At 49.9% G+C, this 27,859-nt stretch overlaps 2 protein-coding genes across 2 annotated transcripts in view; one reads left to right on the top strand and one right to left on the bottom strand.

Annotated features, from left to right (window-relative positions):
* On the top strand, positions 1-26,133 carry HABP2 (hyaluronan binding protein 2). The gene is made up of 13 exons (XM_040992497.1): positions 1-42; positions 4,412-4,448; positions 12,291-12,401; positions 13,871-13,978; positions 15,108-15,224; positions 15,885-16,004; positions 16,426-16,597; positions 17,655-17,752; positions 18,657-18,912; positions 19,935-20,077; positions 21,736-21,870; positions 23,574-23,719; positions 25,969-26,133. The coding sequence occupies exons 1-13, from the start codon at positions 1-3 to the stop codon at positions 26,131-26,133; spliced, it is 1,650 nt and encodes a 549-aa protein (XP_040848431.1).
* Positions 26,134-26,516: 383 nt separating this feature from the next.
* LOC121163973 (nebulin related anchoring protein) overlaps positions 26,517-27,859 on the bottom strand; it is a 63,643-nt gene continuing 62,300 nt past the window's right edge. The window contains 2 exon segments of the mRNA XM_040991782.1: positions 26,517-26,782; positions 27,349-27,480. Coding sequence (XP_040847716.1) covers positions 26,678-26,782; positions 27,349-27,480 — 237 coding nt within the window. The 3' untranslated portion in view covers positions 26,517-26,677.

Here is a 27,859-nt window from a genome sequence, read left to right as displayed (position 1 = left end):
ATGGCAGAACACGGGGATGCTGCTGAAGTCTGGCTGCTGCGGGTATGCGGCGGCTCTTTCTCCGGGTTAGGAGCAGGTCAGGGAGAGGAGGAGGATGGAGATGGGCTGCACCATCCGCATCTTCCCCGTGCTGGGACTAGGCAGGAGGATGCTAAACCAGAGAAGGACACGACTACCTTGGGCTGTGTTTCACTGCTTGTTCCCACTGACTGGGCACCTCCAAGATAAACCCAGGTGCCAGCCATGGCCCTTGTGACGCCTGGAAGGTTCAGAAGTGAAGGCAGCCTCCCAGGAAGGGGGCAGTAGTGCTGGACGCCAGAGGTGGCTTTTCTGTGTTGAAGCCCTGAGCCAGGAAGGCAAAGGTGGGCTTCATGCAGTGTAGTGGGCACACTGCTTACCTGCTTTTTCCAAGAGTCTCCCCGTGCACTGCCTTGTACAGAAATGAGCATTGGGTTTCTTCAGCCTTTCTCTCTCACCTTCACCCTCCAGCATTCCAGGATACTTTGCCCTAAGTCCCCAGGGTGGGCCTGGGGGCAGTGGATGTGCAATGCGAGGTCTTACCAGGCACTGTCCTTTGGAGTAACTCATTACAAACGCTGTACAATAGTCAAGTTCCCCTGAATAAAACAGCAGGTGGGGAAGGCAACTCTTACTTACACATTGGGGAAACCGAACGGAACTAGTCAACAACTTTACACAAGAGCAAAGCCGGGGGTTTCCCAGGGAACTTTTCCCTCCTTTGCCCCGAGCAAAGTCAAGACTAACCTGCCAATCTCCGGACAGCACTAAGCAACTGGAGTGCTACTGCAAGGGAAAGCATGGCTCCTCGTGCCTGGCAAGAACAAAATGGCACAGCTTAGGATGAGGAGGAGGTAAACAAGTTGGCACTCTGGGGCATTATTGGTGGGAATCCAAAAATGGTGTGGTGCTGCGCCATGTGGCAGTTCCTGAAGACTTTAAATACAGAATTCCAGAAATCTCATGTCTTACTAAGCACCCGAAGAACTGAAAGCGAGGACCCACACAGCTTTCTGCACGCCGACAGCCATTGCAGCTTTCCACACAATAGCCGAGGAGCACACCCCCTCAGGCCTATTAACCGATGGGCACACAAATGCAATGTAGTAGATACACAGGTGGTGATGAAAGAGAAAAACATACAGTGGAATACGATTCAGCCCATAAAACGGAAGGGATGTTTGAGACAGGCTTGTATAGGGTTGGACTTTGAAGACAGAAGTAGGGAATTGTGACACAACAGGGCATCTCTCGTGAGGTCTGATTGATGTGTGGGGTACACGGAAGAAGCAAATTCTGAGATAAAGGGCAGCAGCAGCTTGGAGGTGAGCGATTGTTCAGCTGGCACAGTTTCTAGTGGGGATGGTGAAAAAGTTTTGAATATAGAGTGGCAATGGTGATACAACACGGTGAATGTCATTGGTTGGTGCCACTGAACGCTAAACTTACAAATTGTTAAAGTGATACATGCTATGTGCCTTTTATCACCATTTTTTAAAAAAGCATTGTGAGTGACTTGGCACAACCATTCCCCAGATGACAAAGTTTGTGTCTGCAGCAGGAGGGCATGCGACGGGATTTGGCTGGGCTGGTTCCCTGGATTCTTGTAACCTCTGACCTCTGTCATCTGGACCTGCCCCCACTTGCTATGGCCTTGTGTGCCTGGTCCCACTCAAGGACTGGGCCCACTGTGCAGCACACACTTGGTCCTGGCATGCATGTTTCTCCTGCCCAGCCCTCCTTGGGAGTCCTGATCCCTCCCTGGTGGGGTCTGCCACCAGGCGGTGGCAGGTCAGCGGGGAGGAAGGGGTACCTGGGATCACAGCTCAAACCTTCCACCTGCTCCGAAAGATTCCTCCACGTGGGTTTATTGGCAGCCACGCCTCTGGCCCCATGAGACACGCTTTACCCCTGCACCCCACCCCCACTTCCTCTTCCCTACCTCACTGTGCCCTGAGAGCAGGCTCCATAAACTCATTCCTGGAACACATGAACTCGAACTTTCAACCCCAGCCTTTATTTTTGTTTGGCTTTCCAGAGCGGCAGAATGAAACAGGCCGTGGGTTACAGAGTGAAACAGCAGAGGAGGCCTTGACCTTCCCCAGTGTACACGGTGTACCCCAGAGCTATGCTGCAGCCGTAGGACGCTTCGGGGGCCACCCTCTGCGGGAGCCCCGCTGCAAGTGGAGGCAGAGGAGTAGAAGTGGACAGAGTGGAAGCGGTCAGTGGTCCGCGTCCCTTTGCCTCTGCCTTGAGCTGTGCTTGCCACAGTGGGCTGGCCAACGCTGCACCTGACTTTCATCCTTTCTGTCACTAGGGCCAAGCAGCCCTGGCTGTGGCCCGTTTGGACAGGGCTTCCAGAAAGCCCTGATCCTTTAACCTAGTTCTATACCCTGCCTCTCTGCTAAAGAGGGAGCTCTTCAGTTGCTTTCTGCAGTACTTTTCCTTTTTATGATTATTTCTAAGGAAGGCAGAGTTGCAGAGAAGGGGAGAGGGACCTTTCATCTACTGGTTCACTCTCCAAGTGTTTGCAGTAAATAGGGCTGGACCAGTCCGAAGCCAGAAGCCCAGATCTCCATCTGAATCTCGCACTTAAACAGCAGGGGCCGTCCTCCGCTGCTTCCCCAGGCACACCGGCAAGGAACTGGATCATAAACAGAGCAGCTGGGACTGGACTCGGTGCTCCAGCATGAGACGCCAGCGCAGGGGTGTTTACCACTGGCCCACGACACCTGCCATTTGTCTGCTACCACGTAGGCCATGCATGGGTGACTGAGGGCAAGGACTCTGAAGTGGCAGCGGCTGTTACATCCTGCCAACAGCATTTCCCCGTTGAGCTTCTTGGGGGCACCATCGTCTCCGCATCTCAGTTTTCTCCCCTCTAAAATGGACACAGTCTGAGCACCTAAAGGCTCGGGTGTTTGTGAGCAACCAGCAAAACTAAGTACATCGGAACCACCTGCACAGGCCTCAGCTATGTGGCTGAGGCCAGGCCACAGCTCCTGCCTCCCTGTTGCTCCTGCGGCTCCTCCCCTTCTTCCTCCTCTTTCTGAACATCCTCTTCAGATCTGCTGAGTGGCCCGAAGCATGCATGCCTGCACCTGTGCTCCCACCACGGGCGCCAGCGTCCAGGTCAATGTCAGGAACTCAGATGAGCACGGGCTCTGGCCTTGGCATGCTCCCTGTGGTCCAGATACCCATCCCCGAGGCTGGGCCTGCGCACAGCATCCCAGCTTCCTGTCGGACGGCAGCAGTGGGTCCCGAAGCACAACTGACTTCATGCTTCGCTGACAGAGCCAGTGGGGCTAGAGGGGCCAGACCAGACCGGAATTTCCGGTGGCTGGTTTTGTTTAAGTTTTCCTCCGGCGCAGTCCCTCGAAAGGGCACGTCTGCCACCTGGTGGCCATGAGCAGAAAGGCAGCAGCCTGTCCCCCAGGCTCAGCTAGAGCCAGGACTTGGGGCTCCCTTTTTGGAGCGGGTCGTGGAGAGCTGTGTCCTTCTGGGAAGGATGTGCCCCAATACCTGCTTGGTGTCCTGCCCCCTTTTTAAGTCTGACAGTGGCCAAGTTCACCCAGCTCAAATTTAGGACTTCAGCTCTGGGTGGAGACAGGGAGGGACAGGCCATGTCCTCCAAGCAAGTTCAAGGGGAGAAGGGGAGGCAGGCCCCAAGGCCCAGGTGAATGACCGTCACTGTCGTGCCTCTGCCAGGATGCCCACCATCACTCCCATCTTCGCACCGCCAACCCCAACGTTGCCCCACAGAAGCAGGGCTGGGTGTGGGCACATGGGGACAGCCTGCCTCCCATCCCTTCTTTTGCAGGGCTTCTCCTCCACTGATCGTAATATTTCAGGCTTATAGAAAAGCAGGAAGCAGAATACAGTGATGTTATCGACCCAGAGACCACAGTGCTGCACCCTTGCCATGTCTGCATGCGTTCTGCTCCCCGTGTACGCGGTGATGCGTTGGTTTGCTGAATGGTTTTTTTTTTTTTTCACACCAAGAGTAGACTAGGAATGCTCTAGTGTGCATAGCTTCAGAGTAAGTCCATTTTCCTCAGGACCAACACACGTCGTCCGCTCTCATGAATCCCAGCACAGGGGCTGACATCATGGTTATGGGTTAAGTTGCTGCTTGCAGTGTTGTGCCCGTGCCACCGTGCTCCTGCGTGCAGCAGGCGAGTCACACTCGTCCCTGCTCAATGCCAAAAGCCAAGCCACAACGCCAGCCCAGGGTTGGAGGCCTCCAGAAACAGAGGCACCGCCTGCAGCACCAGTGCCAGCTGCCACCTTGAGAGAGCAGCCAGTGGCTTCAAGCCATGGGGGCTGTGATGCCCTCAGCTCAGCCTTGCCCCTGGCTCACCTGTGCCCTGCTCTCTGCTCTTTTGTTTTGCAGTTCTCCTTGACATCTTTTCTGGACGACCTGGACCCCGGTGAGTGTGCTCATCCCCCTTCTCCCGTGGGGGGTGAGGGAGGCTTCTCAGCAACCATGCTCAGGTTCTGAGCCAGAAGTAAAGTGGGGAGAGGGAGGGGAAGGGAAAGAGAAAAGCCCAAGAACTAAAGTGTTGGAGGGATTCAGGTTCTGCTGGTTCAGGATGTCCCATGCGCCTTGGAGGATTTGCCCAGAAATGATGCGCCTATACAATGCTTTACGCACATTCCCACTAACCATAGATAGCCCCAAGACTGAGCCTCATTGTCCCAGGTAAAGAACTACACTGCCTCAACAGAGAAGGAAACGGGAGCCCAGAGAGGGGCGAGACCTGTTCCTGACCCCATGTGCATGAAGGAGATGAAAGACAGAGGCCAGGGGGCACTGGCTGGCCCCTGGCCACCTGCACCTTCATGGTGATGCCTCCTCTGCTGTGTCCAGGCTCACTTCCCCAGGCTCTGCCGACCAGCCCCCAAGGCCCTGCCCTTCCAGTTTCCTCTGTGTGGAACCCCAGCCCTGGCTGCTGCTTCCTAGCCCATTGTCTACTTGTGGTCTCTGGCCCAGGCTCCAAGCCTCCCTCAGCTGCCCTTCCCAGCTCCGTCAGGCTGCAGGCCGGCCTTTGCCAGGCATGGACACCTGCCCTGCTCACTGATGGAGGAGTGGGGCAGGCCCACAGCGTATGGAGGCTATAGTCCCTTCCAAAACTCAGTTCCCGGACTGACTCGGAACACAGACAGCAGTTGCTGGGGTGACTTAGGTTTGCAAAGTCCCGCTCAGAAATGAGCATGACCTGTGGAGTCTGCAGAGAATTGGTGTATTTCCCCAAAGAAAAAGCAGGAAGCAGCAGAGTGCAGTGCAGTAACCCAGAGTGCAGGGCTCCTGGCTGATGGCTACACAGCAGCCACCTGCCTCACTGCCCGGGTCCCAGCAGCAAAGCCCAGGGTCTAGCCAAGCTGCCCCTGCTCCAGGTGGGAGCACACAGGGCTCAGGGTTTGGGAGAGGGGCTTCTCGGGTCCGGCCGTCAGGGAGGCCAAGAGTGAAACAGCAGAAGAGATAGGTGTGTGTTAGCACAGGGTTAGATCTGTCCCCAGGGTGCGGTGGAGCAGCCTCACCCAGACCTCTAGGGTGACTTTGTGGGCATGGAGAAGTGCTTTTACTTCAAGACCCTCCACTGTCATATGCTAGAAAGTTGCAAAAAAAAAAAAAAAAAAAAAGACAACATGATCACGACACCGTGAAGTTGTGCAGTGAACAACCTGAACCACTGTCAGCATTGGGGCTACCCAACAGAGACCCCAGCAACTGGGCTGGGTTTACACTATGTGTCCTGAAGATTCAGGGCTGTAATGGTACAGCTCAGAGGGGCGATGGGGACAAATGTGATGTGCCCACGGAAAGAGCTTTCAAATTGTCCAAAAATCTGAATGGACCCTTGGGCTCTGGGGAGAGGTTGAGCTTGCCATCACTGGAAGTATTTAACACTGGCTGGGGAACTGACACAGCACGGGGAACATCTTGGGGAAAGGGGTTCCTCATGAACTCTGCTCCCAATGGCATGGTGACATGGAGAGTTCGGGATGGACTGGCCCTTGGCCCCGGGTTCCCTCTGGAATGTGCTGTGTGAGCCTTCCTCATTAGACCAGGCTCACGTGGAGTGCTTCAGCCCCTCCAGCATGGGTAGGTTGAAGGGTTTTTGTGTGTTTTTATTTATTTATTTATTTTATTTTTGTGCAAAAGGCAGATTTACAGAGAGGAGAGACAGAGATAGAGAGATCTTTCATTTGCTGATTTACTCCCCAAGTGGCTGCAATGGTTGCAGCTGGGTCTATCCAAAATCAGGAATCAGAAGCCTCATCTGGGTCTCCTATGTGGGTGCAGGATCCCAAGAACTTGGCCCATTTTCTGCTGTTTTCCCAGGCCATTAGCAGGGAGCTGGAAGTAGAAAGGGCCAGGATTTGAACTGGTGTGCATATGGGATGCTGGCACTGCAGGAGAAAGCTTAGCCTGCTGTGCCATGGAGCTAGCCCTGGATGGGTTGAGCTTTAAGACTGTCCCTGCGGGTGTCTGATCAAATCCCCCAGGAAGGTTGTGCTGTAATGGGATTTGTCACATTTGCCTTTTCAGCAGTGTTTGGGGACAGAAACCACTCATGGGGTATGGCATTTCTGGTGTCGATCTTGCTGGAGAGCCTGGCAAGGGGCTGACTGCTGCAGAAAGTCCCTAGTTGGCAGCGGGTGGCAGAGGAGGTGGCCATCAAAGGGGGAAGGCTCTGCCCGTGTCCCCAAAGCAGGTGACATGGCAGCCAGCAGGCTTGGCGATGTGCCTCTGCCCAGCAGCTGGGCCCAGCCCATCCATCAGCTGTCCTGCCGCCTGCCAGCGAGGCTCTCTGCTGGGCTTACGCCGTCAGCCAGATTGGAGGCATCAAGTGTGGGGTGACAGCGCTAGGGCTCCGGGGAGGCCTCTGGAGGGGCCGTCTGTGCCACGGTGATGGATGACGCCAACAGGGACGACATTCCGGGGATTTTCATTCCGTTCCACACATCTGGCAAGCTCTTTAGCCTGAACAGCTGCAAACCCCCTCACGAGGACTCTGAGTTGCTGGGAGAGACCTTGAACGTGGCCCGTGGTAATCCTAGCCCAGGGACCCGGAGCCTATGTGAGAGATGACTTCGCAATGTGTGTTACTTCCGGCAGGTCAAACCCATGCGATTTCTGGAAACACAAGCCCACAAGATGTTTCCCAACTCTTTAAAAGGCAAAGATGACACAGAGTCAGAGGCCTGAGTTGGGATACCTTGGTTTTTTGGCACATCTGGGATTGTTTGTCGGTCAATAAGATTGCGTGCAACCACATTCACTTGGTAGCTCCTCTATACAAAGAAAATGCTGCGGAGACAGGTCTTGTTGCAGTTGTTGGGGTACAGCTTGGGACCCCTACATCCCTCCTCAGAGTACGTGTTTCAGTTCCAGCTCCATTCCTACTTCCAGCCTCCTGCTCACCCACACCCTGGGAGGCAGCAGGTGACAGTGCGAGGACTTGGGTCCCTGCTCCCTTCATGGGGAATCAGGGCTGAATTCCAGGATCCTGGATTTAGGGAGTGAGCCAGTGGATACAAGATCTCTGGGCCTGTCTTTCTGCCCTTGACATGAATGTGTGTGTGTGTGTGTGTGTGTGTGTGAGAGAGAGAGAGAGAGAGAGAGAGAGAGAGAGAGAGAGAGAGAAGGTAGGGAGGGAGAGAAAGAGGGCAGAGGAGATGAGAGGGGAAGGGAGGAGAGAAGAGGAGAGAAAAAGGAAGGAAGGGAGGGAGGAAGGAAGGATAAGAAAAATGAATCCATAATCGCCCATTTCTAGGAGTGTTTGGGTTAGCTGGGAGTTTTCTCACCATTGTTCCTTGCCATTTTGAGAAACAGTATGACCAGTAGAGACACTCAACAGACTTTATCTTCCACCTGCTGTAAAATGCTTCTAGCAGCACCTCTCTGTCCCCCGCGCCCACCCCTCCTCCATAGTCCCGAGCAAGTCTCAGGTCATCTGTCTTGAAGTCCATTGCATCTTCCTGCTGTTGGTTGGTGATAACCATGTGCATGTTAGGCTGCCAACCCTCTCCACCTAGGAAAGTATCTGGAGAAGTTTCCTTCTGTCCACACAGCTCAGCAGGCATTTTCCTCCCTAAGTACCTGAGACTCAAATCTCACCAGGTTTCTTGACTAATGCTCCATTTGCTCTGCTTCAAGCAGATGCCAACAGCCTGTGGACTGTGTGCTGGCCAATCAGAAGGTTGGGAGGCTTGGGCACAGAGAGGAACACCTGTCAGACCTAGGAGGCTTCGAAAAGTGCATGGATAAGTCACTTTATCTCATGTATGTATCGGAAGGGCAGAGAGATGTAAAGAAAGTAGAGGGGGAGAGAGAGAAAAAGAGAAAGCTCCCAGTTACTGGTTTGCTCTGCAAATTCCTGCCATGGCCCCAGGCCAGAAGCTGAAGCTGGGAGCCAGGAACTCAGTCCAGGTCATGTGACAGCAGGAACCCAACCACCTAAGCCATCATTGCTGCCTCTTGGGGTCAGCATTAAGACAAAGCTGGTTGGGAACCAGAGTCTGAACTCTCACCCAGGCACTCTGCCTTGCGATACAGGCTTTCTAACATGAGACAGCTGTCCCATATTACCTTTGAATTCCACTTTCCATGAACTTTTTGAAGCCTACTCATAGGGTAGCTGCATATAATCATCTGCTTTGGCCTTGTGGGGTATAAAGAGGAATAGAAACGACCCTTACGTTTAAGAAGACAATTGTCTCAAAGGAAACAAAGCCAAGAAACCAAACTACAAACACCCTAAGGCAGGTGCCACCGGAAGCCAGTCACCACAGCTGAACTCTGCAGCTTAACCAGAGTTCAAAAATCTTTATCTCACCAGAAAGTTAGTATCGGTGGAGCCATACGTGTCTATTGCTAAGGCAGAATACCCTGCCCTGACTCAGTGGCCTGACCATCTTAATTCTATGGGTTGGTGATTTAGACTGTACTCAGCTTGGTGATTCTCCTGGTCCAAAGCAGGCTCTAGTATTGTGACTGGGCCTCCTCTTGTGTCTGCAGTCAGCTGGCAGATTGGCCAGAGTTTCATTCTGCTGTTCTTGGCTGGACTTTCTCATCGGTTTCAGGTCCATAGCTGGGACTACTGGGCCTGTTATTGGACCGTGTGTTTCCTCAAGCTCTTGCATAACAAGCCAGACTGTTCAAATAGTAGTCTCAGGGGCCCTGGAGAGAAAGAGAGAAAAAGCAAGCACACAATAGAGAAAAGACAGAGGATTGTCTATCTGCTGGTTCACCTCCCAAGCGCCTGCAACATCCATGGAGGCTAAAACCTGCCAAACCAGCAGCCTAGAACACAGCCCAAGTCTCCCTTGTGTGTAGCAGAGAGGCATGCGCTTGAGCTATCCACCTGCTGCCTTCCAGGGTTCACATAAGTCAGATAGAGCCAGAGTTTGAACCAGGCACTGTGATGTGGGATGCAGACAACCCAAGAAGGCTTCTTAACCAGGAAGGGAATGTCTATCCCTACAAAAGACTTCCAGAAGCCTGGCTTGAGCTGACACATTGTTCTTCCACTACAAAGACAGTCCCAAGGCCACACCACTCCCAAGGGATGGGAAGCTGCAAGTTCATCCTGCAATCGGTGTGACTAGAGGAATGGGTGGAGAACTGGGGGTCCTTCCTGACCCTAGGTTGGCACATAGCAAACTAGAGTCCCACAACAGGACATGAGGCTGCTGCACGTAGGTCTGGCCATGTGCCTGTCCCTCCTCACCCATTCAATACTGATGCATCTCATTCCTTGCCTAAGGTTCTTCCCCAGGATGGAGGTTCCTCTGAGGGCAAGACTATCTCCTATATCTACTTGGAGCACCCTCTGCTGTCCACAACACCTTCTGTCTTCTGGGATAATCCTTGGTCCAGTGTGGATGCACAGTGGATGTCTCTTACACAGACAGTAATGTGAAATGCCAACATAATGGAAAAAACAAACAAGCTTAGGGCTGGAGGTGGAGAAGCTCTCCCAGCAATGCTTTTACAAGGTGCCCCTGCAAGACATGCTGCAGCCCACCCTAAATGTAAGGGGTGTTAATATCATCATCTCTTGCCTTTCCTGCAATGAATGGCTTCTGCTGTGGCGACCTGGGGCCACCAAGGCTCCACTGTTTGTATTCACCTTAATGTGAGACCCGAAGCCAACAGGAAGGACTTACTGATTAAGCGTCAAAGATTGTGTGTTTTGTTCTCTCATTAGCTTCACTGGAAAATGAGTAGATCTTAATAGAGCTGTAATCTAGTCAAAGTCCTCCCAAAGTCATTTTATCTATCTCCTTCACCTGAAAAAGTCACATTCTCCCATAAACAAGAAGACTCTTCCCCATCCCCAAGTATCTACCCATGGAGATGAAGGAAGACAGTGATTCTTAACATTGCATTAACCAGTCTGGTCCCCAACGTGTAAGCATGATGGGAGAAATTATAGGAGGAAACTATAGGACACTTATCTATAAACACCTGTTGCAAAAACAAAAATAAATTCACAGCAGAAAGAAATCACCAATGCCATCATCTCATTACCAAGCCCCATTGTGTCTCCCAAATGTCAATTTGAAATCTTTCATGTCAAACTTGGAAACAACATTTTTCCTGACTTCCTCACTCTCTTGGCTTTATCACACTAGAGATGGAAGGAAACTTGATTTGCCCAAGAAGACAATGGTCTTATCTTCAACCCAGATCCTCACCCCTGGAAAGGAGGCCTCCTCCGGGAGAATTTTCATAGCACAGGGGAAAAAGCAGCGCAGGGGAAATAATGAGCAAGCAAAGGGAGTCTTGACTTGACACTGTGATAAATGAGGTGAAACTTTGCCAAGGAGCCAGAGTTGGTGCATTCACAAAGAAATAAAAAGACAGTTCCATTTTAATGGGAAATATAAAACAGTTATTGTGAAAAGTCGATTTTTCAAAAGTCAAAGAGATAAAGACTATAACAGAATAACTGGGAGACAAGAGAGAGAGATAATGTGATTGATAATCAGGCGTGGTAAGTGGCCTGCTCACAGCACCAGCAGCCCTGCGGGAGAGTGGTTCTAAGTCAGCTCTGTCTCATTATCATATGCGCCTCTGGACAGCTCCCTTCCAGCTCCAACTTGCTAACATGCCAGGCTCGTGCCAGCTGCGGAGAGCAAATTCAATCCAACTTTCTTCAAATCCCAAACTTCTCTCCAAAGTTCATAGAGCTTCCAGCCTCTAGACTCTCTCCAGGCTAGATAACAAAGAGCTTGAGTCCAGCTTAACACACCTGGCTTTGGGTGAGGTTTACTGTAGTGGACATAACCCCACACAGACTTCTCTTTACACTAACAAGAGCCACAACCTCCTCAAGATGGACTCTGGAAGATTCCTCATTAGCAGGATGGGTAGTCAGCAGGATCAATGGACACGCTTTCCCAAGGGTAAATGTGGACATATCCTAGGCACTGTAACACTCCCACTGAAGCAGCTGAGCAAGTGGGGTCTAATGATTATAATAAGACAAATTACCTCCGCTTATTAGCTGCTATTAACTATGTGGCTTTTGACAAGTTACTTTATCACTTTGAGCCCAAGTTGCCTCTCAAAGTTGAATGAGCAATAATACAAGGAGACTTCCAAAAGTTTATGCAATTTCGTGTTATCTTTGAATTCACTTTTGCCTGCACATTTTGAGGACCCTCATAAACCTCATAGATGAAATGAGATGGGACATACAACTGTTCAGCATAGGGGCTGACATGGGCATAAATCAATACGAATTGTCATAACGATGCTGTAGATATGATTTGGGAGTCTAATATCACAACCAAAAGGAAAGTGCCACATCTCTCTGGCTTCATTAAACTAAAGGTGACAAAGTCCTGTGGAAAAAGTCATTGTAAAGTACTCAAGTGCCATTGATCCTGGTATATTCCAGAGGACCTTGGTTACCTGTAGAGTCCCAGTTCTTAGCCCATTGGTTAAAGATGTAACAACCAAGGTACCAAGGGTGCAGTTGGCTTAGCCAAGACCAGTGAGTACAAGGGCATGACTTCTCTCTATCTTAAATCAGATGCTCTTGACTCTGCGAGTGCCAACACTGCCCAATTGGCATCTCCCAATTCAAAAGTCCTGAAGTCTGACTGCCCCCCCGCCGCCACAGGGTGAAGAGCTAAAGGACACATAACTTCTATTTGAGGACTGGAAGCCTTTGGGGGAGGGCTGCTCAGTTAGATGAAATGCTGGCCTCGTTGGGGTTAATGATGAGTATTTCATCCTATTCACATCCCTGCAGATTGGACTCCTGACAATTATGACTATAGCTACGAGGATGACACCCAGACAGAGAACATGGCTGCTACATCTGCTTACCCTGAGAATCCCGACTGGTACTATGAGGAGAACGGTGGGTTACCGCATCTGATTTAAAACCCACCCACCCCCAAAAAGAGGGCTTTGTACCTGGAATGGGCTTTACCATAGGCAAGGACCACCTCTTCCTTCTCTGACCAGCATAGTAAAATGGGTATCAAAGAATTTGTTTAGGCTAACTTTCTCTGCCCGTTGAATCACACTGCGAACAATGGGGGAATTCTTAGAGACCAGCTCTTGTAACCTAAAATGACAGATGAAGTGAGACCAAGAGAGAAGCTGACTTGGCCCGGGTAACATGGCAAGTTAGTGCTTCATCTTCCAGGTCTCCGAGCATAGCAGTCATGTGCAAAGTAATTGGCAGCACTTGGATCTCTGGTTAAGTCCAAATTATGCAGAAGAGTCGGGGTTAGCTGTGAACCTCTCACGGCAGCATCACCAATTTGGCTGAAATTTTCCTCTTCTTGTGCCTTTGCTGTTTTTATTATTATTATTATTATTTCCACTCTCAGAAAGCTTCCCACTACTGTGAGGGGGGATATGTCTGTGGGGGCGGGAAGGGAGGGGAGAGCAGGAAGCGTATACTCACACATGTGTGCCTCCACCATCCTTGTTTTTGTTTTTGTCATTTGTGAACCTGGGCAATGAAACAGAAAAGAAAATCAGCAGCTGGGTCCAAGAGAAGCCATGTGGTTAAACCAGGAGAAGGCACAGGAAGCACTTAGCAGTTAAATAAAAGCGATGGAACAGTGCAAAGTGGCCTGGAAGGCAGGGCCAAGATACAGGGCACCAGGGGAACATCAGAGGGACCTTCAAAACAAGAGCCAGGCCCAGGGATCCTAGCTCCTGAACCAAAGAACAATGTGTGTGAACAGAAGGATAAAGAATTCCCCAAGGGAAGATCCATTCAGACAACCATGAAAAGCCAAAGGCACAGATGAAATATGACAAAATCTAACTGAACAAGTAGTTGAAGAAAGATGCAGGCCACTGGGTCATTCCCTCCTCGCCATCAATTCTTCTGTCACCCTCTTGCCTTTGGTCTTCTCTCCTGATCTTCAGAAAGCTTGTGCTTCATTAGGGGTGGGTTTCTTTCCCCACTCCTGACCTGCGCCCCTGGGCACTGGAAGTAGGGGAGGTCTTCAGGTTTCTGAATGCCTTCAGCATCAGACGCAGACCCCGTGGCACTCCCAGCGAGATGGGGAGGAGAAAGACACTTACGAGGGAGAGGGGAGCCTCTCGATGAGAAAGGCCCCATCGGAAGCAGACCTAGGAAAAACGGTCACAATTCCTTCTCACCTCCCCTCTTGCTAACCTGAATCCCTCCCTCTGGCCACATGGCTGCACTTGTCCTTGCTCACTAAGGAAAGCCTAGGTTTTCCCCTCTGGCTTTGTCATCATCACTCTCTTGTATGGGGGGCAGGAGCCTGCAGTGAAACAAGCAAGCAGGGACTTCTCACCAGTGCCTTCTTCTCACCCCTGACTTCTGCCCCTGTGTCTTAGATCCGTGCCAGTCCAACCCCTGTGAGCACGGAGGGGACTGCATTGTCAGAGGGAACACCTTCAAGTGCAACTGCCTGGCCCCTTTCTTTGGGAACAGGTGTCAGAATGGTGAGTGTGTTTTCATCAGATTCATTCTCCCCTCTGGGTTTAAAAAAGGGAACAGTTTCTCCTCCAGCTCTCGGAGACAGGGAGGGACTCAGCAGTCCCACAGAAAGGGCTGTCACTGCCCAGGCTGTGCCATGTGTAATGGATCCTGGTGCAGGATTCCTGGCAACAGCTCACTGACCCTTCATCTGCATACTGTGTTCACTCTACATAAGACAAGATCAAGACCAAGAGCAGGCATGAATTAGAGTGTAAGTGCGATGTACTCCATACTCGTGGATTTTGTTTTCAAGATTTTTCTACTAACTACAACAGAGAAATATTTGTCCTTGGGTGGGAAAGCAAGAAAGACTTCAGGACACACAAGCACGGCCACATCAGAGAAGGGCGGCACAGAGAGGTCATGGGACTTGCTTGTGGGCACACAGCTACTTCAGAATAGAGCCAAAACTAGACTCTTGCTGCCCGGCTTGGAGCCCCATGTTTACTCCACCAGCTGTTCTCACTGTGTCTGCTTTTAGTGAGCTCTGTGGGTAATCGTGAGGCCACAGGCTAAGGCATAAGAAACAAAACACCCCTGTGTTCATTGTGTCATGTAGAGAACTTGGATTCTGTCCTCCCTGGCAAATATCAGCTAGGTTGGGGGAGACAAAGAGGGTCCTCCCTGCAGGGCTTTGTTGCTGATTTCTTGCCTCTTTGCCTTCTTCACTTAATTCTCCAACTTTCAATGCACCGCTTTCTTCAGTGACTGTATCAGATTTGCTGGGGACAGTGGATTTAACTGGAGTATCTGGCTTCACCCTCAGTTTCTCAAAAGAATGAAAAAGCTATCAATGAGATGTGACCCAGCTATCAAACACAGAGACTAAAATTGTGACTCATTTGCTAAGACACAAAAGTAAAGCATTTTATTAAGATATAAAATAAGGACTATGAGCACTAGATCACAAGAAGCCATCATTTATGATCCAATGTGAAGAGAAACCTTGTCTCTGTTAGCGTAGCGGCTCAGCACCTTGGACAGGATCACATGCACCCTGTGACCACCCCCCACCTGAAACATTACAGCATATGGGTATCCCTCCAGGCACAATGAGCCCCAAATGATATTCTGTGCTTTGCCCACCCACAGTGCAAAACAAATGCCAAAACAATCCCTGTGGGCGAGGAGAGTGTCTCGTGACCCAGAGCCCTCCTTATTTCCGCTGCATCTGTAAGCACCCTCACACAGGTCCAGACTGCTCCACAGGTAAGAGGGGAGGCTCCTTCATGGTCCAGATTAGACTCAGATGTCTGCCCCTGCTACGTGGAAGTTCAGAGGCAGCTCATGTTTCCATGGCCTTCAGTGTGGGTCCTTAAATCAGGATTTTTGCAGCTTTGTCATTCCTGGAGAGTCCAGTGGAAATTAACTCCTCTGTATCCCTTCCCACTCAGAAACAATCATCTCAAAAGTTGCTTCCCTGATCTGTTTCTGAGGTGAGCCATGTAAAGGAAATGATAGGAGTCAGTGCCATGAGTCGGATTTGTCTTCTATGCTTTCCCCAAACCAGTATTGGAAATGTTTTACAAATGAAGAGTGAAATTCATACAGGTTGGCTAAGCTTCTCATGGCCCCACAGACACCAAGGGCCTCAGCCACGTTCAGGGGCCTGGCCTCCCAATCCCAGTTGAGCCAATGCCTCTGGTCATTGCTTGCCTAGGGACCTGTCCACTAATGTGTTCTTTGCGTGGCTTCCTCCCACGTTGCTTCATCCATGTTTGCTTATTTCTTAAGATCCCTGGGTATATTTCCTATGGCGACCAGGGGGCTGTTTTTTCCCCTCTGTTCCATCCACATCTCCTCATCATGTCAGAGGTTGGTTCTCTCTCCATCTCAGGAGCTTTCTCTCCCTTCTCCCTGTGTTCACAGTGGTTGCTGCGTGCAGGCCAAACCCCTGCCAGAATGGAGGCACCTGCTCCCAGCACAAGCGGAGGACCCGGTTCCGCTGTGCCTGTCCTGACCAGTACTGGGGCAGATTCTGCGAAGTTGGTATGGCTCCCTGTTTTGGTGTTGTTGTTAAACTGGTTCAAGTCAGATTTCCCAAACTCTGCCATTAGTCTCTGCCTTGCAACCTAAGAGCACAGGCTGTGTCTTGCTCCATGTGAAGAAAGCAGTAACCTGGAGACGTAGTGAAGATAATTGGTCCCATTCAGGCATACCAGGGCTTCCCCCAATCTCTCACCTGCTCTTCTATGAGCCACAACTAAGACACTAAGTGTCCACTCCCTAACAACCATGTTTTTCACATTAAGCTGGATTGGGTGTGGAACACTTAACAATTTTGTTGTGAAGTCTAAGAGTGATAAATGTTCAGGCTCTGTCTTATCAACCCTGGTTATACACCAAGCCCTTTTTGGAAGCATCATGCCCATTGATCTCTGTTCTCACATCCCTGCCTATTGTCTTTGAGGTCCTGATGATTGCTACACAGGCGATGGCTATTCTTATCGAGGGCAGGTGAGCAGGACGGTCAACCAGCATCCATGCCTTTACTGGAACTCACACCTGCTCTTGCAGGAGAACTACAACATGTTTATGGAGGATGCGGAGATCCATGGGCTTGGAGAACACAACTTTTGTAGGTAAAAAATTACCTTGTTCCCCGGGCTCCATCTTGGTGACTTGCTTAAAAAGCAGATCATTGAAACTCATTAACGTTCTCTCTAGAAAGACTTTCCTTCTCAGGGTAGGCAAGGTTATACTGCAGTAACAAAAACTCCCAACTCTCAGGGGATCATTCAAATATTTCATTTGTTACTAATGCTATGTGGGGATTGGGAATGGTGATGATGGAGGATTCAGCTTCTGAAACAGAGAAAGGGCCCACCCAAGACAGGTAGAAAGACCAATGGGATGTCTGGAACCTGACAGTGCCACAAGAGTGTTCAAGCTATCCCCAGTAAGGATAATGCCCTCTTCCTCCCTGTGATGGCTCTAGTAGACTCTTTCTCTTCTGCTGCCTCCAGGCCACTCTGCTGCCTGCTTCCCATTGCCCTAGGTCTAACCAAGGTCAATTTCTTAAAGGATTTGTATATAAGGGGCAGGAGTCTCTAACATGGCTTTAAGCTGGCTCCATCAGCAAGAGAATTTTCCTTTCACAAAACACTAATTACCTTGCACTTTCATTCACTTTGAACCAGTCTCTGTGGGTAGCTAGTATTACATGCCCCACCCCCGACCCAGCTGCCCATTCATTTCTCCAAATGAAATTCAGAGGATCCAGCAGAGAGAGAGAGACCTCTCATCATGTTTGTGTGGCCATTTTAGTTCTCTGTCCCTGAAAGGTCTCCAACGGGAATCTTAGTAATTTTCCTAAACATAATTTGATGGTGTCCCACTGATCTGGCACAGAGTTTGGGAAACACTGCCTAGCCCTTGAGATTCTCTACAAGAAGTTAAGGCTTTGCAAAAAGCAGAAATAACCATTCACCTGTCTTCAGTTTTGTTAAGTTCCTGGTAGGTTCCAGTGGAACCTGATCCCATACTCTGGAACCATACTCCAATGCCCCACTCAAACTCCATGTCCAAGAGGGGGCGCTCTTTTCCCTAAATGCTCTTCTAAAGAAGTCCAGTAGGTTCGCCAAACCTTTGCCCTGTGCAACTTCAATATTTGTACCTTATTATTATTTTTTTCCTAAGAAACCCAGATGGAGACAAAAAGCCCTGGTGCTTCGTGAAAGTGAACAGTGTGAAGATCAAGTGGGAATACTGTGCTGTTTCAGCCTGCTCGGCCCCAGGTAAGCCTCAAGTTGTCCAGACACCGGGAGGCGGGACGCTTGAAAATGTTCATGCCTTCCTGCCTCCCCATTTTCCATGCACTCCCCACTCCTATCCACTGACACCCAGCCAGTGTGCTAGGCAGACACGTCCATCAGCATGATGATCAAACGTTCACTGCCCTCCGATCCCCAGCTTCTCAGGGTGCCCTGGGGTCTGAATTCTGGCCTCATGGTCTCACTGCCGGTCTTCACTGGCCCACTTCTGTGTTCATGTCTGGAATGTGTGTACTCACTCCAACCTAGAGAAGCCTCCCCTGCCCACCGCCAGCCATCTCATCTAGTCTCACACCCATGCCTTTGCTTTCCTGGCCGTGTCACCTACAATACTCTGCCCTATAGTTGCTCTTGTCCATTTCCAACCACTCTGAGAATCAATTCAAAATACCCCTCCTCCAGGAAGTCACCCCTCTTCTTCCAAGTGGAGTGCTCTCCCCTTCTCTCTCCTTGCAAAACTCAAGGAACAGAGTGACCCACCACCCATTCAACAATTCTTGCCTTCTCCTTTGTATCCCCATTATCTGTGCAACGTCTTGGCTTCCCAGTTCTGCTGCATCCTGCCCACCATACTGGAGAATTTTCCAAATACACGTGTGACCTCATGAACAGCCTAGTGATAGATTTGTGTATGTGCAAGTTCATAGGAACATGTGCGTGCATACATACCGATCCTGCTGGTCACACATTTTGAAAGAAGGAGAAGAAAGTCCATCTCCATCATGAACTCTATAGGCTTGCTCTCCGTTCATCACCATCGTCAGCTTAGGACCCTTAGCATCTAAGCTCAGAATAGCATGTGTGCCCAGGTCCCTCGGAGTGAGCAGCAATTCAGTGCAGGGTGACTGATCCTTCTTGTGTTCCGCAGCCGCAGAAAACCTTGAGGGGAGCCCTGCAGAGCCCCTGGTCCAGATTCAGGGGTTCGACACCTGCGGGAAGACCGAAGTGGCACAGGGGATGATCAAGAGGATCTACGGAGGCTTCAAGAGCACAGCCGGCAAGCACCCGTGGCAGGCGTCCCTGCAGACCACTGCACCTTTAACTGTCTCCATGCCTCAAGGCCACTTCTGCGGGGGGACGCTGATCCACCCCTGCTGGGTGCTCACTGCTGCCCACTGCACCGAGTAGGTGCTGTCCAGGGCAGGGAACAGGATGACACCAACGTAAGGGGTGCTTGCTCCTTTCCCTTGAGCAGAATCTTGGCAGCTCAAGCAAGCTTAGGCACCTGAGAGAGCTGCAGGGCAAAGGAGCAGCTCATTGACACCAGGTAGAAAGTAACTACCAAGTCTGTAATGCTTACTATGGGCCCTGTGTGTTTCATAGGGCCTTTAACCTGTAAAACTCGCTCTGTTTGACTCATGAGCTGCAGTATCTCCAGTGCCCACAGCAAGCCATGGGACGGAGCAGCTGTTGAGTGAACATCTGTTGAGGGCGAGAGTTTGCTATTATTTGCCTTTAATAAACCAGGACTCTGGGTCTTGAGGAGTTTTAGTGCTTTGCCCACAGTTGTGTGGAAAGGAAGGGGCTGATAGTGATGTGAACCCAATTTTAGCAGCCTCCCCATTCCCTACTGCGTGATACATCTACAGTGTGCCTCTCGCACCCCCTTGGAGGGGCAGGTATGTTTTGGGAAGCTGAAGCAGCAGCTCCCCGACCAAGGTTCCTAAGTTCACGGTCAGGGTTGTTTCTACAAAGCTTAGGTTTTGCAGGTGGCCCTAACGGTCTTCCAGGCCATTCTGCTCTTCAATGATTGCTTTGGAATTCTACCCAGTGTCTCCCAGTGGAAGTCAAACAAGCAAATCTCAGCTCCTACCAGTAGATTTTGGAAGATGTGAGGCAACATCAAGGGCAGTTCTTTTTTGCAAGGCCTCAGGAGAACGAAAGGCCTCCCCAAGAAGGATAGAAACGACAGCTAACGCATGGGAATTGCTTCCTTTCCTAAGGCATTTCGCTTACATGTCTCCTCGGGACCACACAGCAGGACCCCAGGGGTGGCCAGGGCTTAGAGATGAGGCTACAAAGGTTGCAGAAGGTCAAGGGTTTTGCTGAAGGTCACTCAGTCAGAACTTGGCTCCCAGCCTCTTCGGGCCTAAGACTATTATCTACTTATCTTTTTCTCTCTCTCTCTCTCTTTTTTCCTTTGCAGCATAAAAGAAAAACACCTCAAAGTGGTGCTAGGAGACCAGGACCTGAAGAAGACAGAATTCCATGAGCAGATCTTTGGGGTAGAGAAGATACTCAAATACAGCCGCTATAATGAGAGAGATGAGATTCCCCACAATGACATCGGTAGGTTTGCACCACTGTAAGCCTCCAGTAGGTATCCCTGTGGACAGAAGCTGTGATTTGGTTCTCTTACCTTTGTAGAAGATTCTCTTCATGGCTTTGATTTCTTATAGACACTGTAAGGCAGAAAATGCATTTTAGAACGCTTTAAAAATCTATGTATTTTTGGATCCAGTGCAATAGCCTCACAGCTAAATCCTTGCCTTGAATGCACCAGGATCCCATATGTGTGCCAGTTCTTGCCCTGGATGTTCCACTTCACATCCAGCTCCCTGCTTATGGCCTGGGAAAGCAGTCGAGGCTAGCCCAAAACTTTGGGACCCTGCACCTGCATGGAAGACCCAGAAGAAACTCCTGACTCCAGGCTTCAGATTGGCTCAGTTTCAGCTATAGTGGCCACTTGGAGAGTAAACCAGTGGTTGGAAAATCTATCTCTCTTCTCTGTACATCTGACTTTCCAATAAAATAAACAAATCTTTAAAAAAAAAAAACAATCTATGTATATTTTAGAGAGAGTTCCTGTTGACTGGTTTACTCCCCAAGTCCACAAGGATTAGGGTGGCTGAGTTTGTAATTCGATCCAAATCTCAACTACTTGAGCCAGCACTGCTGCCTTCCAGGGCGTGCACTAGCTGCAATCAGGAGCCAGAGCTGCTATCAAATCTAGGTACTTTAATAGGGGAAATGGATGTTGCAATGAGCATCTTCGCTGCCAGGCCAAACACCTGCTCCCAGATCTGTTTACTTCCGAAGAGCGCATTGAGTGCTGTGATAAGTAGGTCAAGTTCTTCGGTTGAGGCGTAGGAACATCACGTTGTGCAGTGGTTGACCTTGAATCCAAGTTCCCCTGCTTCCTAGCTGGACCCAGGTCATCTTTCAGAGCCTCAGTTCTCCCTTCTGTAAAATGAAGGTACAGATACACAACTCTCACTCTTATGTGCTAAGAGACGTCACAGGCATGTGGATGCCCATGGCATCTGCTGGGCATCCAGGTGCAGAGCCGATGACTTCAGCTACTGCTCAGTCATGTGCTCACCCCATGTCCCTTTCCTCTCTCTCTCCTTCACCAGCCCGTCTTTCCTTTAAAAATAGACTGGAAATTATTTCAAACTCAATTATTATATCTTGAAGCTCTTCTCAGGCTGAAATGTTATTTCTTTTAGTAGTCAGTTCTCCCTCACTGGAACCAAATACCTGGAGCAGGCTAACTTGATGAAGGAGAGAGGCTTATTTTGGCTTGTGGTTCAGGAGGTTCCTGGTCCATGGTTGGGTGTTGATGCTCCAGCCAGTGGAGTCCCAAGACAGCACAGGCCATCGCACAGCCAGGCACAGGGAATGCAGCTCTCTGTCTCATAAAGCCATCCTGATTCACAGGCTCTGCTCCTCAACACTGGAATCCAATCACTTCCTGAAGGTTCCACCACTAAGTGCTGTAATTGGCTTGTTTCCCCTGTTTTGGTACCATTGACCTAAGATATGGAACTTCTGCATTTGAAGGGATATTCAGACCACAACACTCCTCCTAGGTTGGGGTTTTAGAAATGAAGTGACTGAGAAATCAGTCTTGGGACCATGGGTGGTAGGGCTTTGCTTTGCTCATCTTCCAGGATATATTGAAGCTGATGAGGTGACATTCATTTTCTTCCTTCCTCCCCACCCAGCTTTGCTCAAGTTAAAGCCTGTGGACGGTCACTGTGCTCAGGAGTCTAAATACGTGAAGACTGTGTGCTTACCCGATGAGTCCTTTCCCTCTGGGACCGAGTGCCACATCTCAGGCTGGGGTGTAACGGAGACAGGTGAGTCTGGTTCTGCATGCTCCCCAAACTCAGACGAGCTGCGTCAACCAGAGCGGAAAGGGCTACACTCCACTGCCCCTTCTCAACCTGGAACACATGTTCTATTCCCAGTGGCGTAACAGGAGTGGACATCTGCTGGATTGCTCAAGCCCTAACCAAAGCTCACCCCCTGCAAGCAGCCCTCCCTGTCTTGGCCCTTGGCCACACCCATCGTCCCTGTGCTGGTGGCAACCTCCCTGTTTCCCTGGGTGGATTAGGAAGGACAGACCTGAGAGAACATGGATTTTGGAGTCAGATGAACTTGAATTAGGTTATTAGCTCTGTTGCCTGAACAGGTGGATTCTAACTTTATATGCACTGCCTAGATTTGGAAATCACACTCACAGGAGGTGACAGAATTCTATAGATAGTCACTGAGTCAGCCTGGAGAGGGAGGCTCGGGTCATACTCTTTTCTCTGTCTCCCACAGTGTGACAGCTAAGACACTCCTCAAAGTAGGCATTCTCTACAATGGTGGGAAATCAGGTTTTTGACTTGTCTCTGGGAATTGGTCTTAGCTGAAAAAATTAATCAAATTAAGGTGATGGGGACAGGGATGGGAAACATAAAGGGTTCGTGTGGAATGGAATGATTTGTATTTTCACTAGTCTGATGTTCATAGTTGTATTATGTTGCAGTTTTACAAGTTACTGCTATTGGGAAAATTGAGTAAAGGGCATAAGAGAAATTGTTCTTTCTTACAACTGCATGCAAATCTGTGGTTATCTTGAAACATTTTTAAAGGCAAAAGAAAATTAGCCAACAGGTTACTTTCCTCATAGAACTAAAAAGCTTCCATCCTATAATGCAAAGAAATGCAAAAGTATTTCAATTCTTTCTCAAACACTAAAAATCTCTTTTTCCTTCCTTCCAAATCTTACCCTTGATAATGAAATGCAAGAATCACTTTAAACAGGTATATGTTCATGAAGAAAATGGAATGTAATCTACAAAATTGCCCAATGATTTTGTAAAAGGAGATGGCTTGCTAACTGTTTTGAGTCGACTAGAAAGCTCTTTTTGAAGCTGTCTTCATTGTAGCTGATCTGAGTCTTCTGAACTCTTGTTCAAAATGGATTGATCAGCACAGTGATTTTTTTTTTTAGATGCAACTCTTACAAGACATCCAGGTCAGAACAAGTTAGATTCTCTTAACTGCCTTCTAAAACTCTGTTCAAAGTCATTGACATGGTTGATTAATTTCACTATCTTTAAGAAGGAAAGTGTCTTCTGCTTGAAGCAGGGAAAGTATTCCCAGGCATTTCATCCATCCATCATCCCTCCATCCACCCATCTATCCATTCACTAAGAATCTACAATATGCCAGCCTCTGCTCCGCATACAAAATGAATAATCAAGTCCCTTTCCTTACCTTCCTGGGCCTCGTGGTCTTGTCGGAGTTACAGAGCAGGCGACCGAGGACTCTGCCCCGCTGTGATTAGGGCAGCATTACAGGTCTACACTGGCATGGTGAAGCCTGAACAAAAGGCACTGTCAGTTTAGGAAGGTGATGCTTTTCTGCCCATTTCCTGGAAAAAATCCATCCTTTCTGAGCTGAGAGCTGGTGATCTTTGTAGCACTGCTGGATTCTAGGCAGATGGGTGTCACCCTGGTGCCCACAGGGTGGGCACTGCCCACAGCAGTGACTTCTCTCTGCCCCACAGGGGAAGGTTCCCGCCAGCTCCTGGATGCCAAAGTCAAACTGATCACGAACACCTTGTGCAACTCCCGCAGCCTCTACAACCACATGATTGACGACAGCATGATTTGTGCGGGAAACCTTCAGAAACCTGGAACTGACACCTGCCAGGTCAGAGTCTTCTTACAGTACTCAGAGAATGAGAGATTGACAGGACATTCAATACCTTGGGCACAGTAGCCCTTTGGAACACTGAGTAGGGAGTCAGGGTCAGAGAGCTTCCTGTCATAAGGCTGTGGCACAAGCAATTGGCAACCTGGATCCCCAACAGTATGGATGCCCCAGCATAACAACCAGTATCTTAGTGCCTGCCTTGTCCATTGTAATTCACACAACCCTCTGGTGAGGGGTTCATCATTCTCACTGCTTTACGGATGTTACAGAGGTTCTGCTAGCCTGCAGCAACCAAGTGCTTAGAGGTAGCGATGGAACCTCAGCAACCCAGCTCTGCAGGACACCACAGCCTTTGGACTCTGCTCCATGTTGAAATGTGGGAAGATGGTCTTGTTGGCCTTAGTGTTGGGCAGCAGCTCTGAAACATCCAAATGAATGTCCTAAGGACCATTGGCTGGAAGGAGAGAGATACAAGGCCTAGAGATGTCACAGTAGTATTAGTTGCTCAGGAGGATTTAAATGAGACAAAGAGACAGCTTCAGAGGTCACCCTAGCACATGAGGTGACTTTATGCCCACAGCCAGGCTAGTGCCCAAGCATCTCTCAGTCTAGACTTGCAGAAATCCCAACTTGCTGAGGCCTGTGGTGACTTGGGGCTGCTTCTAGGAGAGGGAGATGGGGGCAGCTGCATCCACAGATTGTAAGAGACCTTACACAGTGTCCAAGTGCACGCCCCCAAACCCCTCTCTGTTACAGTCACATCACATGAGACACATAGATCCTAGACTTCCAGAAACACATTGATTTATAACTCTCTGCTTGTTGTCCTAATACAGTACCCAGCCACCCTAGAAAATCCAATGTCGCCATATGTAAATCTGGGGTCTCTAATAGAGCACCTCTACAAAAGGACCCATAAGGATTTGCCTGCCTTGAGCCCACTTTGGGATAGAAAATGGAACCTGCTCTCTCCAGGGCATATGACTGCTACTGACCCCTGTCCTTTTTCCAGAGACCACAGATAGCCACATGCAAGGAGAAATGCAGGCTCACAGGCACAATGTGCCTTAAGCCCCAGATGATGACTCAGAAAGAGACTGCTCAAGAAAAGAAAGTTTAAGTACTTGGCTTGCAGGTTCTGGAAAGAGTCATGGGTTTGAAACCTAGTTCTGTCTCCTTCGTGTGGCCCTTATCAGTCACCGAAGTAATTCTGTAATCTCAGGTGCCTAATCTATAAGATGATGCTAACAGGTCCATAAAATCATAAGGTTCTGGTAAAGATGCAAAGAGAAAATTCATTTGAAAAGTACCTGTTAGGTGTATGCTTAAGGGCTGGTGGATGTCTGGGGGCCTGAGAGCTGTTAGAGAGCTGTTGTCATTTTCACTGTCCTTCTTACAAGCCTCACAACCACCCCAGCAGGCAGTTTACAATGCGAGAAACAGAGACCCATGCCAGCAGGTGCTAGAGCCTGGCTCAGTGCCCAAGAGATCTAACCTGTGGACTACAGGGAGTGTCTTGACTGTGCTGCTTCTAAACCCCATCCTCCTCCCCTGTGTGTCCCCTCCTGGCCCTGGAAGGGCTATGTTCAAACAAGACACTATAAGGAGCAAGTCCAAAACTCGCAACAGTTATACCCATAGGGGGTCTGTGCTGTGGTGCTGTAGGTTAAACCACTGCCTATTACACCAGCATCCCAGGCAGTTTTGTGTCTGTGCTGCCCTACTTCGATCTAGCTCCCTGCTAATGTATAGGGGAAGGCAATGGAAAATGGCCCCAGTGCTTGGGCTCCTGTCATTCTTGAGGGAGACCCAGATGGAGTTCCCGATTCCTTGTTTCAGCATAGCCCATCCCAGGCCATTGTGGCCATTGGGGGAATACAGCAGAGGGTAGAAGATCTCCTATTTCTCTCTCCCTCTGTTACTCTGTCATTCAAAGAAACAAAGTAAATATAAAAATAATCCCTGTGTGACTAAGATTCAGAGAGTTGGGTTTGCCCACAGCACCATAGCCCTGTCATTGGCTTCTGTGTCAAGCCTCATGGGCTCAGGGACAAAGGGTGGCACTCACTCAGGCAGTGAGCTTCATGACAAGGGAGCCTCATGGTATTGGAAGCCTGGGTAAGCTCGCTTTCTAGAGACAGCTGCTACAGATGGCAGGCAATCCCTCCCACCCACCCTGGCAACCTGCGGATGTGCACAAACATATTCTGGATCACGAGGCTGACTCCTGTCTCTTCCTTCCTTAGGGTGACTCTGGGGGCCCACTGACCTGTGAGAAGAATGGCACCTACTACATCTACGGCATAGTGAGCTGGGGCTTGGAATGTGGGAAGAAACCAGGGGTCTACACACAAGTTACCAAGTTCCTGAGTTGGATCAAATCCACCATCCAAAGGGAAACTGGCTTCTAAGGTGCCGATCTCTGAACCATGTCAGCCAAGGGGTGGAGGGCCCTCCTGGGAAGCCACAGGCACCCCCCAGAACCTCCACACAGTGAGTGTCCATGCTCTACAGAGACACCTGCTGCTCAGCCTGAACCAGCCTTTGCACCATTTCATCAGGTTCTCTCTGATCTCCCAAGGCTCAATGGAACCCACACAAGATACATTAGGTTTGCTTCTGTTCTAACAACTGTTCTTTCTAGAAAATCAGTGTTCTCAGTGGCTGCCTTGACCAATGTGGAACAACAGATTGCCCAGCTTCAGTACGAGACAACCTGGTCACTTCACTCCTCATCCCAGACACTCAAGGTACTCAATAGGACCAGCTAGGTCCTTGAGAAGGGACCAAAAAGACAACAGCATCCAGATAATTTCAGAGTTGTTGTTTTAATGAACACAGAGCTGGAGATGGGTGGGTGTGCCATTGTGATGGCACATCCACAAGGAGACGTCTAAAGTGTGGCTCCTCCCTCTTCCAACTAATCCCTTAAGAACTGGCACGGGCACTGCTTGGTCACAATAGCAGAGCCTTCTTCCTTTTCACATGCAGGATTTCGGTGGCGTCTGGGTTCACCTCCCCTCTGGGATCGTTTCCAGCCTCCATGGCCTCTGGCCCTCCCTGCAGAAATCAAACATGGGCCCAGACTTAACACACAGCTCCCATTCCTATCCCCCCAGCGGGTGCTAAGGTACCCTGGGGAGCACGGAGCTCATTCATCTTCCCACCCTCTCCCAAGGAAGAGACTCCTCAAAACAAGAACGAAAAAGCAGTAAAGCCAATCTCTCCTGTAGCTGTGGTGTCTTTTTAGAAAAAAAACTAGCGTGCAGAATGCAGAACTCTTGTAGCCAGCACGTCCCTGACCCTTTCCACTAATGTAGTGAGCAGGCAGCCAGCACAGCCTGGGCTGCCCTGGCCCGGGATTGATGTCGCCCCAGTAGGTTTGCTTCTGCAGAACTAATGGCCGTGACTTCAGAGAAAACCCCGCAGGAAGTTTAACCCACGTGTCATCTGCCTGGCCAGCTCAGACCCATGAAATCAGGCGCCTTGCTCCAGCTGCATCTGACACTTGAGAGAGGCTGATCTTTGGCCAAAAATAAACTTTGATAAGAAACAATGAAGTTTGTCTTTCCCCAGGGTCTGCCATGTGGGGCGGGGGAAGGGGAGGTTTATAGTTTGCTACTCACATAAGCCCCCTGGAGACCCAGGTTCCTTGCGTTGGCCAGTTCTGCAGCCCGTCGAGCCATTTCCACTTTGTAGGAGCCAGGAGGGGTCCAGCCAACACCTCTGGTCAGGTTCAAGTCTGATTTGTACTTGACCTTGGGGAAAGGAGGGAAGCGAGAATATATCACCAGGGTTTGGGGTGGTTTGGCCGCCGACTGGGTAGGGTTAGAAAGACCCAAAGTGAGGAACATATTGTCACTGAGGCTAAGAGGAGGGAACAGATCTCCATAATGCAAAACACGCCTGGCATGGAGGGTCCTGCGGGCCATGGGCTGGGCCATCCTGTTATTGTCCCTCAGTCTTCCCTTCCCAGGAGGGGAGCCAAGTTGGAGCTCCTGCCTGAATTCACTCTGTGGCCTATGGGGAGTCCCTTCCCTTCCGTAGCATTGGGTTTCTTCCCAGAGAAAGTACAGAGATGGGTTAGGTAACCATTATGACCCCTTGAGGACTCTCACATTAAACCAAAGGGGGTTC

Source organism: Ochotona curzoniae, unplaced genomic scaffold, assembly GCF_017591425.1.
Source record: "Ochotona curzoniae isolate NIBS_2020 unplaced genomic scaffold, NIBS_Ocur_1.0 contig_66, whole genome shotgun sequence".
Taxonomy (NCBI): Eukaryota; Metazoa; Chordata; class Mammalia; order Lagomorpha; family Ochotonidae; genus Ochotona; species Ochotona curzoniae.
Note: the sequence above shows the minus strand (reverse complement) of the source record. Positions and strands in the feature narration are given on the sequence as shown.